At 34.7% G+C, this 12,514-nt stretch overlaps 1 protein-coding gene across 5 annotated transcripts in view; it reads right to left on the reverse strand.

Moving 5' to 3' along the window:
- CWF19L2 (CWF19 like cell cycle control factor 2) overlaps positions 1 to 12,514 on the reverse strand; it is a 132,759-nt gene that overhangs the window by 20,860 nt on the left and 99,385 nt on the right. For all 5 annotated transcript variants that reach the window (XM_054438811.2, XM_063671394.1, XM_063671393.1 and 2 more), the window contains 2 exons: positions 7,332 to 7,544; positions 2,752 to 2,868 (listed from right to left, as the gene is read on the reverse strand). In XM_054438811.2, coding sequence (XP_054294786.2) covers positions 2,752 to 2,868; positions 7,332 to 7,544 — 330 coding nt within the window. The remainder of the gene's footprint in view (positions 1 to 2,751; positions 2,869 to 7,331; positions 7,545 to 12,514) is intronic.

Below are 12,514 nucleotides of genomic sequence, written 5' to 3' on the forward strand. Positions count from 1 at the left end.
CTATTAACGCTATATAGGACTGATTTTGGAATATTAATGCTATGATTTAGTCATTTTTAAAATATAACATGTTTAAATATAAAGTTATCAAGTTATCCCAAGGTAAATGTTATGCAACAGAACACATTTATCTCTACTCTCTCCAAACACCTCAAAAATGAATTTAAACAATTGTTTAAAAGGCAGAAGCTACTTGAACAAAGGAAATGAGAGAAAACACAATAACAAATCAGATCACTCCGTAAGATCTGACTTAAATGCTAGAAAGCTGGCTCATACCTTGGGGAGGAGAAAGAAGGTTAACAGGGATAGCAAAGAAGAAACCCATGCTACACGGCAGAACCTTCAAAAGGCTCAGGAGTTGGCAGCACCAAGTACTTATGGAAGTGGAGGTGAAGGTGTGGCTAAAAACAGATGACTTAGAGGAAAGCCTATTAAAAAAGCAATCAACATGCCAGATCCCCTCCTCATCATCAGAACACTCCAGGATTATCCTCTGGAAAAGGTAAAACAAGGTAGCTGGGCTAGAAAACCAGACACAGTTAAGAGTTTACAGTCTGAAAACAGGGGTGTTATCAGAAAGGTTACTTAATGTCCGTACGTGTTCAACACTGCCACCTCTAGCCTTCTTCCACCATTCAGCGCCCAGAACACTGGCAAGTGGGCTTAAATTATAGGAGGTTGAAAGAGTCTTTTCTGAAGGTCTGGCTAGCCCCAAGAAAAAGACCTAAAGGTACTAACATTGGTTATTTCCTAAAGAAATGGCCCCACATATCACTCCACATTGAAGTTCACTGTATGTAAGCATCAGTGACCCTCCTTTTTCCCCACCTACAAACTTGGGATATTTTTTAAATGGGCTTACAGTGTTTGCCTACAGCATATGTTCAAGAAAATTTGTAAAAATGATAACAATAAATTTAGAGGGAACCAAGTTTCACTATATATTAAACAAAACCAGCAATTTGGATCTTATTTGAAATCTGTGATTACTCAAGTATGCTATGCTAAAACATCTTTGCATTTTCTATTAAATAGGAAGTCTAAAATTACATTTAAATATTACTAGATACTGGTGATTTTTAAAACCACTTGAAAGAAGTGGCTCCTGCATTGCAACATTTGGCAACAACATTTTGTGCCAAGTCAAATCTTTTTTTAATATATCCAATAAAAGAGTTGAATAATCAAAGATATTCACTAGGGTAGAATTAATTTGGGTTGTACATATTTGAAAGTAAAATAACAACAACAACAGCAACAGCAAACTACTTCTTCAAGCTAGGATTCAAATATTTCATTAGTTCACTAGCCTACAATAATTGATAACTTCTAACAATTATTTTCCTTTCTCACACAAAAGGAGCTGAAACACCATTATTTGCATAAAACAATTTGGCTTTTCCTGTCTTTCGCAGTTTTCCACAATACATTTGGCTTCCAAAATCTGCTAAACTATAATGTAAACTATACTAAAAATACACCATATATTTTGGCAGAATTAATGAATTATTTGATCTCTTCATTTCTTACAGCACCTAAAATATTATATTTGTGTACTCAATATCTGTTAAATTGAATAAAAATCTTCATCCACTTAAACTGTTTTCATTAAGCAGCTTGATTTCTTATAGAAATATAAAACATATACACATTGTATTCCTATAATTACTTAAAATATTTTTGGCACTGCATTTTGCTCTAAATTAAATCAGTTTTATATGTATAAATTTTTAAAAGGCATCCTGGAAATGTTCTAAAATAATTCTAAGAACTGAATTTCCACACTTTCCACATTAAATTACCTACTGGCACTGGCATCCACTACTAGGAAAATCCAAACTTTCACATCAAAAAGACTTATATTCTTACTTTTGCTTGGGTGCAGATGCAATAAAACAATCTACCCTTTGACAGCAAAAACTTTAAAATTACAAGGTATACAAGACTAAATTTCATTAAATGCCATCAAAACATCTCTTCTTTTGACATACTTATCATCATGCTGCAAAGACTAGTCGTCTCTTGTGCAGTGCTAACTTACAATTTTCACGTTTTCTAATTAAGGCTCCCTGTAGCCCCTATTCAGTTCAGTTGTCTGGCATTAGAAAAAAAAAGAGTTTTCTTCCTTTCTTTCCTGGTCATTATTAGGTCTTGAAATGATTCAGCAACAATTTCACCCATGTTGTGCCTTTCACTCTCTTAAAGCATCAGCCACAAAAACAAATCCCTGAATCCAAAAGCTGGGCCAGATTATGAAGGAAAAAGAGCAGAAATTAAAGCTAGTAACAAAATCACCACAAAAACACAGCAGCAGAGAAGGCCAATTCTATCACAGGAAAATACGGCAACGGCTAAATATAAAACCTCTGACTCCTCAAATTTCTTTTCATTATCTGAAAATGTCTTTCCTTTTAGCTGCAATGTATTGGCTTACTGTGGTAAGAATGATTCTTTCATGCTACAAAAGAAGTGTTGAAATCTTAGACTGATTTTTTTAAGTAAAAATAATTATTACTTTGTCACAGTTTATTTTGTAGATAAAAGGTCTCAAAATCTGGAGTACACAAGGAAAATAAAATGATGGAAACATCATGATCCACAGATATATACAACTATGAAAACACATGTGTTTAAGTTTAGAAGCTAAAATCATTAAATGAAGGTATAAAACCTATTGGAATTTACCACAATAATTTACAAAAATTGCTCATGAGTTTTAAAATGATAATGAACATTTATCATGCTGACCTGGATCTCCTCCCAGATGTCTTCATCCAATAAAGTAGCTGCTCTATGGTGCTGCAAAGGGACTATCAGGCAGTGCCCCTCAGTAAGAGACCGTACGTTGGGTAAACATAAATAAACCTATAGGGGAGAAATACAAAAGGTGAAATGTTGTTGCTATTTATATATTTATATGTTAATGCTATTTATTCTCAGTTGTAACAGATGAGCCCCTAGTAGAAAAAAATGATGAATATTTAATGAAGAATACTTACTTAAGAATTGCTTTTATAAATGTTAATATTTTTAAAGATATTTAATATTTTTAAAGGCATCAGGATGGCTTTTAATAAACTGAAAATTTAGAGCACAGATCTCAATTTCCACTATTTTACATCAGACAAGGATTAAGATTAGGCAAAGAAGAGCAGAATGAATGACACAATATCCTTAATCCGAAGGAGCTAGATACTTTGACAACTCTTGAAACAACACAATTTTCACAAAAACAAAAAGACACATGGCCTGGTAATGGTAGTCTAACTGATGCCTGTTTATCAGGCCTTCCATCTCTGATTAGCTGAGAAAAGAGAGTTAACTCAGCTAAGAGGAAGAGGAAATGACCTCGGAATGGCTTTACCGCTCTGTTTATTTACATACATGTATTACCTAAAAACTGGTGCTAATTTTCCATTATATACAAACTGTCTTAAAAAAAAAAAAAAAGGTTAATCGGTATGTATACAGAAAACAAAAGCATTACAAAGGGCTTGATCTTATTCTTATTTCTGTTATATTTTGCTGGGTTTTAGCTAGAAATATTTTGCATGGCAGACATTATTTATTTAATAGAATAACTCAAACGTTTAAAACTTTGCTGACAAACAACAAAGTAGGAGTGGACATGGATATCTACCTAAAATTACAGTAAAATCACAAACATGTTCATGAAAAAAAGAAATAAAGATTAAGGGTCATGGGTATGTCTATAGACAACTTACAAGATTTAGAAAATGAAATATTTAAAGAAACCACTGAATTTTCTACATAATCACTGAGATAAAGAGCCAGGTCCAAGTGTCTATGATAGGTCAAATAAGTTGTAATAAAATTCATTTTTAAAAGCATTATAAACATAAAAATCACCTAAAATTGGTATCAAAATCAGTTTTTCCAAATAGATACATAAAAGAGAAAAGAAAATTCATAAATTAATACCTAAATAAATTAGAACACACAAAAAAGCAATACTTTTTTTATTTGACAGAGAAATCAGAGCTACTGATTAGCTGATCAATAATTACTGAGGGCCAATTACATGCTGGGCAGTGTTCTACATGCTAGGGAATCAACAATGTGCAGGGACACAAATCCCTACCCATAAGGAGCTTATGGGGTGCTACAGATTGAATGTCTGTGTGCCTCCAAAATATACACATTAAATCTTAACGCCCAAGATGATAATATTTGGAGGTAGGGGACTTCAGAAGGTGATTAGATCATGAGGACAGAGCCCTCATGAATGGGATTAATTATCTTATAAAAGAGGCCCCAGGGAATGTTCTTGCCACTTCCACCATGTAAGGACACACCAATAAGATGGCTGTCTGTGAACCAGGATGTGGGACCTCACACTGAATCTGCTGGCACCTTGATCTTGGACTTCCCAGCCTCCAGAACTGGCTTCAATAAATTTCTGTTGCTGATAAGCCACCCAGTCTATGGTATTTTTTATAGTAGCCCGAACTAAGACATCAAAGAAGAAATACAAATAAACAATGTAAATGTAAAGTAAAATGTACAATATATCAGATGATGATAAGGGGTACTAAAAAAATAAAGCAGAAAAAGGTATAGATAGTGTCTAGGGAGAAGTTAGGAAGCCTCCCTTTAAAGTTACCTTCTAGGATAACATTTGAGAAGATATGTGAAGGAAGGAAAGGTAGACACAGGAAGAAACTCCCAGGCAAGGGAAAAGCATGTGAGCAGGATGCATACCAAGTGTGTTCTCCAGATTGTCAGACAGCCAGTATGGCTAAGCTGAGATGATGAGAGGAAGGCTGACAGACAGTGAGGTGACAGGAAGAATTGGGCCTGTAGGCCTCATAGGCGACAATAAGGATTCCAGCTTTGGTCTGAAAGCCAGATCTGACTAATGTTGACTTAAAGTCAAAAAGATCACTTCCTCCTGTATAGAGAAAGGGCAAAGGAAAGAGGCAGAAAGACCCATTAGGAAACGATTACAGGAGTCCAGTAATAAACGATGATGACTTGAGCCAGGGAGGTAGAAATAAAGATTATGAATGTGGTCAGAACAGGAATATACTCTGAAATACAGCCAACAGAATTCAGACATGGACAGTAAGGAGTGAGGGAAAGTAAAGGACTCAGTATGACTTCAAGGTCTAATGCAAGCAACTGGAGGATGAAAGTGACATTTACTAAAAAGAGGAAGACTATGGGAGGGTTCATGTTAGCTAAAGGTAAAGGTGGAGACGGGTATTAGACCTTCACCTAAGTTTCAGATGTTCACTGGGTATCCAAGTGGAAAAGTATGTTGGATACATGAACCTAGAATTCTAGGAGATATTTGGGTTAAAATGTAAATTTGCTAGTGGTCTAAAAACAGTAGTCATGAAATGAACAGAACATTTCAGAGAAAGATATCTCTATTACAGCATTTTAAGAGAGTGTAAGCAAAAATTCTGAAAGTCTTCTGTAGTAGATTGCATAAATGCATCCAGTTATTTACTACTCCATATACTGAAACCCTTCACAATGTTACTCTGCAGCTCCTCCAATCAAGAGGTGGGGTGCAAACTGGCCTTATGACTCATAAGGGCCACAGAATATGGTAGAAATGATGATGGTCAGTTCCAAGACTATGCCTCAAGAGGCCTTGTGTACTTCTGCTAATTCTGTTGGAACAAGCCTAGCTCCCATGTGAAGAAGCCTGTGCTAGCCTATTGGAAGATAACAGATCATACAAAACAGAATGACTTAAATGTTGTCTTAAGCCACTAAATTTTGGTGTAGTTTGTTTATGTATGAATGCTAGTATATCTCCTCTTCCCCCACCTAAAGGCATAAATGGAAGACTAGATAATTCTCAGGTCTGATGTATAAAGTCTTTACACTCCTGAGGTCTGAGATCCAGTAAGGGTAGTACCCACTTAAGACAGCTTGTAGTTCCCAGAATGAACCATGTGGTTGTAAACCTCAGTGTCTTTGCTTGTATTGTCCTGTATTTCCTAAATACTGAAATGTATCCTATTCCACCATTTAAATGTAGCACAAGACATACTTCTTCCAGAAAGCCTTCCTTGATAATTCCACGGGAACTTAAATATTCCGCCTTCGTGTTCCCACAACACTCTTACATTTATATCACTGCATTAAAATTGATCTGGTTATGTTTGCCTGTTCGCCATAAAGCTGTAAGCAACTTGAGGAGGTTTTAGGCATATTTATATTTCTAGTACCTAGTACTAGAGGCTGACAAACACTAGATACTCAGTAAATACCTGGTAAATGAATGAATTACCAAGCAGTTTTTTGTTTCTTTTTCTAAATCAAATTAAAAGTAGATGACTAGAATCAGGCAAAAATATTAAAGAATGAACATAACTCTTATTTAAGTTATAATCATGTTGTTTACATGAAAGTTGGGAAAGGAACGTAGAAAAATAAATATAAGTAATTAGTTAAGATGGATTTTTAAAAATTATTTAATTTTGAATGGGATTTTGACATTTATCTTTTTGTTAAGTATAAAGGAAAAGAGAAGAAAAACAAGATAAGAAAATAAATCAAAAGAAGCCAGAATGGACACTGATGTAACCACCTCAACAACCTAAAGATATCAAAGACTAGGGGTATGTGTATGTATACAATAAACAACATAAATATGTAAGTTTCCCAAACTATTCGTTCCTGAAACTAGCATTCATTCATTCATTCATTCAACTTCTACTTTTCTCACTGACTCCACTCCTGCCTTCTTTCTGCTCCATCAATTCCAAGCTCATTTCCTCCTCAGGGCTTTTCACTGATGGTCCTTCCTGAAACATTATTCATTCCTATCTTCATGTTACTTGTCCTTCCCATTTTATGCATCTTTACTAAAGTTTCTCAGAGAAGCCTTCCAGACTACCTTGTGAAAAAAATACCCCATCACTTTCTCCCATTTCCTCACTTTACTTGCTTTATGACAATTAATTCTTTCAAATCAGGGCAATTATTACTTTATTTACTGCCTTATTTCACTAGGCATAAGGTCTAAAAGTCTATCTGATTCTCAACTTTTCCCCAGTGACTAATTAGGGTATGGCATATATTAGGTATACAAAAATTATTTACTTAAGAATTAAATCAATCAGTATTTATTGAAATGAATTACTATTATGTACTACAACAAGGGCTAGATGCTTTGTATACAATGGAGAGCAAACGTTATCTCTGTCTTCACGGAGCTTAAAAATTATTAGGGGAAAGACCCAATAAACAAGTAAAACAAACAAAATAATAAACTTCTTCAAGTTATTCTATGAAGAAAAAAAAAAGTTCTGTGAGAATGTAAGCAAAGGATAATAAATACTTCTTACCTTAACACCTATTGCAACAATAAGATGCTTGGGAAATTGAGAGCTGTCAAAACAATATAGACATTTTTCCATTTGTGCAGCAAGACTCCGATGCTCAGCAATAGCTTTTTTCCGTTGGTTCTCTTCCTCTTCACCAAGACGTTCTCTCTCAGCTGCTTTGGAGACAAACATGTCATCCAGGGTGTAATAGTCTCCATCTGTTTTTCCCATAAACTGAAAAACCAAAATAACAGTAATAGAGAGTAGAAGGTAGTGATTAAGATTTTACAGTACTGTGGTATCCTAAATCTGTATCTGTAAGTTCTATGATAAAACCAATACATTTAAAAGAAAAGAAAAAACATGATTAATATTTGTTTGATCTTCTAGAGTCAATCTACCATCATCATCACCACAGCTAAAGTTTACTGAATATTTACTATATACAATTCTATATGACTTGTTCATGTTTTATACTCCTAATCAACTAATAGATGAGGAAACTGAATCACAGAGAGGTTAAAACTGTAACTTTAAAAATTCACATATACACTACATAGAACGTGAAACTTTTTTTTTTTTTTTAACCACATCTCCAGGTACCTTCTCCATATCTCTCCCAACATGAACTATGGACAGATTGACGCTTTCAAAATACAAAAACACAAATTTTATTATTTTATGTACCTCCTTAGGTACTTAAAGAGTTCTATACTGTGTACAGAATGAAGTTCAAAGTCCTGAAGTTGAAAGCCAACTAAATCATACATACATAAAGTCATAATGGTTTAAAGCTTAGATTCCACAGTCAAAACGACCATGGTAAAGTACTATCTCCTGTATGTATAACCTTGAACATATGATTTAATTTCTCTGTGCTCTCTCTATGCCTTATTTCCTCATTTTACAATGGTTATAACAATACTGCCTGAGTATCCCTTATCCAAATGCTTGGGACCAGAAGAGTTTTAGATTTCCAATTTTTTCTGATTTTGGAATACTTGCATATATATAATAAGATATCATGGGGATGGGATGCAAGTCTAAAATGAAGTTTATTTATGTTTCCTACGTACCTTAAATGCATAGCCCTAAGGTAACTGTATATAATATTTTTAATAATTTTGTGCATGAAACAAAGTTTATGTATACTGAACTATCAGAAGGCAAAGATGTCATTATCTCAACCACCCATAAAGAATTACAGCACATTTACACTTATTTATACCTGCTGCATTGGCACATGACTGCACAGTTATTCTGTCCTTGGCATCCTTATTTCCTGACAGGCTGTCTCATCAGTTGTAGTAAGTGTCTTCCTGGGTCAACCCATGAAGTTTAATTCTACTCATTTTTCAATACTATGGTAAGAATTAGCTGTCATTTCCATCAAAGAAACTTCCTCCATCTTGCAAGCCCCTCCAATGTGTACTTGTACTGCTGTCAGTCTGAGGATGACTACACTGTATCACACTCATTAACCTGTCTTTTTTTTTTTCCATTACACTGCATTCTACTAAGTGTAATAGAAGTACTAAAGTACTAAGTGTAATGTAAATTACTTAGTGTAATGGAAGTATTAAAGTACTAAGTATTAAAAACAAAACAGGCCAGGCGCGGTGGCTCATGCCTGTAATCCCAGCACTTTGGGCAGCCAAGGCGGGCGGATCACGAGGTCCAGGAGTTCGAGACCAGCCTGACCAACATGGTGAAACCCCGTCTTTACTAAAAATACAAAATTAGCCGGGCGTGGTGGTCCATGCCTATAATCCCAGCTACTCAAGAGGCTAAGACAGGAGAATCGCTTGAACAAGGGAGGTGGAGGTTGCAGTGAGCCAAGATAGCACCACTGCACTCTAGACTGGGCGACAAGAGCGAAAAACTCCGTCTCAAAAAAAAAACAAACAAAAACAACAACAACAGCAAAAAAACAAAACTACATGTTATCATCAAACACAAAGCAATAAAAAGATGCTTGGATGTTAGCATTTTAAATGATTTGAAGATGGAGCAGTTCTATTCATGTCAGACAAAGCAGATTTCATAGCATACAGTATTATGAATGATAAAAGGTCACCTAAAGGAATCATAACATCAAGAGGACACAACATTCTGTAGATTATGTAAGTTGAAGAGAAAAATTTTAAGAGGACATAACAATCCTAAAGTTTATATACCTAATAACAGAGTTTCAAAATGTATAACAAAAAACTTGACAGAACAGCCAAAGAAACAGATAAATCCCAACTGTAATCACAGATTTTAAATACCTCACTCTCTATAATTGGTAGCACAAACAGAAAAGCAATAGCTACGTAGAAGACTTGAACACACTATCAACCAATTTGACTTAATTGACATTAATAGAAATTCCACCCAACAGCGCAAAATATATGTTCTTCTCAAGTGTACATGGAACATCAACCAAGACAGATGACATTCTGGGTCATAACACAAGTCTCAGTAAATTTAAAAGGATTCTAGTAACTTAAAGTATGTTCTCTGAACACAATGGAATTAAAAATCAGTAACAGAAATATTTTTGGAAAACTGCCATGTACTTGGTATTGTGCACTTCTAAATGACCCATGAATCAACAACAACAAAAAAAGACAATGAGAAATGATTTTAAACAGCAATAAAACAAAAATACAACATATCAGAATTTGTGGTATGCTGCTAAAGCATAATTTAGAGGGAAAATTATAGCATTAAACATCTGTATTAAAAGACAAGAAAGGTCTCAAATCGATGCTGCCACCTTAAGAAACTAGAAAAGAAAAAATAAAATCCAATGTAAATAGAAGAAAATTTATTTCACACCATTATTGATAGAATCAGGTAAAAAGATTATTACCAAGGCATTTCTTAGAGCACACTGACTTCCTTGTTTCTACTAGCAATTTATTTTTTTCTTCCACAATATTCTACATATTAGTCCTTGTATACTTCTGACTTTTCCAGGTTTGTCTATTTATGTAAACTGTATTGCCTTACAAATCATTATTTTAAATTTATTTTAACTTTATATCTTCACCTAAACCATAATTCATTAAATTCTAAAAAACATCAGAACTGGTCACTAATCATTTTCATGAAATAGTATCCAACTACATGCTAGATATTAATTCTAATCCAAATATTTCTGCAACACAGAAATTTTTATTTTCACTTGACAGATTAAAAACTGAGGCTAGGCCAGGCGCAGTGGCTCACGCTTGTAATCCCAGCATTTTGGGAGGCGGAGGTGGGCGGATCACCTGAGGCTTTGGGAGTTTGAGACCAACCTGACCAACATGGAGAAACCCTGTCTGTACTAAAAATACAAAAATTAGCCGGGCGTGGTGGCATATGCCTGTAATCCCAGCTACTCGGGAGGCTGAGGCAGGAGAATCACTTGAACCCAGGAGGCAGAGGTTGCTGTGGGCCGAGATCATGCCATTGTATTCCAGCCGGGGCAACAAGAGCGAAAACTGCGTCTCAAACAACAAAACAAAAATAAAAACAAAAAAACGAGGCTAACAGAAACTAAGTAACTTAACCAAAATCACACAGCTATTAAAGGACAGAACCAGGAATCAAAACCGGTTGGTCTGACTACAAAACTGCAGTGTCTGGCATAAGTGAGGCTTTTTCCCTTAAGAAATCAATGTTTGAAACACAGAAAGGGTATACTGTGAATATAGTCTATGAAGCAGAATAAAGAGCTAGAAGAAAACTTATTTCATCTAGAATAAACATACCAAATCAAGTTAAGGTACTTACCAGTGGGAATGCAGATATCTAGTCGGTATTTATCTTATCCAAAATATATTAACAGGAGCACAATACACATTTATACATACATAATTGTGCCTTCATATGATATAGCCCATTGTGTTTTTGGAAAGTTCATAAATGATCACAGAAAATATTCAATTCAAATCAAATGTTTTATATGTGGAAGATGGTATTTCTACTCTTAAATCTAGTTTTCATGGATGTTGCCAAACCTCTGATTTATTTATAGTGTTTGAATTGAAAATGATACAGTCTTGCCAATTAAGTCTGACTGATTCTTCAATACAACTGAAATATGGTCCCTACTGATCCAGGAACAATTAATTGCCTCCTCCTACAGCCTCGAATTATTTGCATTTTTACTCATTATCTTTTCTTTAGGCTTTGATACAAAATATTTTTAATTTATCAATCACATATACCTCTTCTATGACCTCCAGCCTACCGTATTCTCGTTATTTGAGAGTAACAATCAACATTTTTTAACAGACTGGTAGAAGATAGTGGAGAATGTACTACGTGTAAGACGGAAAAAGTGAACAAAACTGCTGGATGAAAGGAGATAAAGAAAAGAGGAGCATGAAAATATGCCTCTTCATCATTTAGACAGAATCCTTTAAAAAGCTGATTATATTATACAAAATCAATTTGGCACACCATAAACACAAACTAAATGACAGCATGTTAGCCATTTCACACTCACTAGGATGGCTACAATCAAATAGACAGATAATAACAAGTGTTGTCAAGGATGTGGTAAAATCAGAACCCTCATACACTGCTGATGGGAATGTAAGATAGTGCAGCTGCTTTGGAAAACAGTCTGGTAGTTCCTCAAACAATTCAACATAGATTAATTAATAAAATATTAAACATATGGCTTACCACAGGGGTGCCCAATGTTTTGGCTTCCCTGGGCCACACTGGAAAAAGAACCATCTTGGGCCCCACATAAAATATACTAACACTACTAATACCTGATGAGCTAAAAAAAAAAATAAAAAATAAAAATCACAAAAAGCTTGTAATATTTGAAGAAAGTTTACAAATTTGTGTTGGGCTGCATTCAAAGTCGTCCTGGGCCACATGTGGCCCACAAGCCATGGGTTGGACAAGGTTGAGTTACCACATGACCAAGAAACTCCACAATGTAGTATTATTTAGCCATAAAAAGGAATGAAGTACTGATACTTGTTACAACATGGATGATCTACAAAAACATTATGCTAAGTGAAAAAAGTCAGTCATTTAAAAAAACACTACTCTATGATTCCATTCATATGAAATGTCAAGAACAGGGAAATCTATAGACAAAATAGATTAGTAGCTGCTTAGGGCTTAAGGAGGAAGAGTTGAGAGGATTAGCTAATTTTAATCTGTATTTTTTCACTGTATTCAACTTTAACCATGAGAGTAACAGCTTT

This window comes from Pongo pygmaeus, chromosome 9, assembly GCF_028885625.2.
Source record: "Pongo pygmaeus isolate AG05252 chromosome 9, NHGRI_mPonPyg2-v2.0_pri, whole genome shotgun sequence".
NCBI classification, from domain to species: domain Eukaryota; kingdom Metazoa; phylum Chordata; class Mammalia; order Primates; family Hominidae; genus Pongo; species Pongo pygmaeus.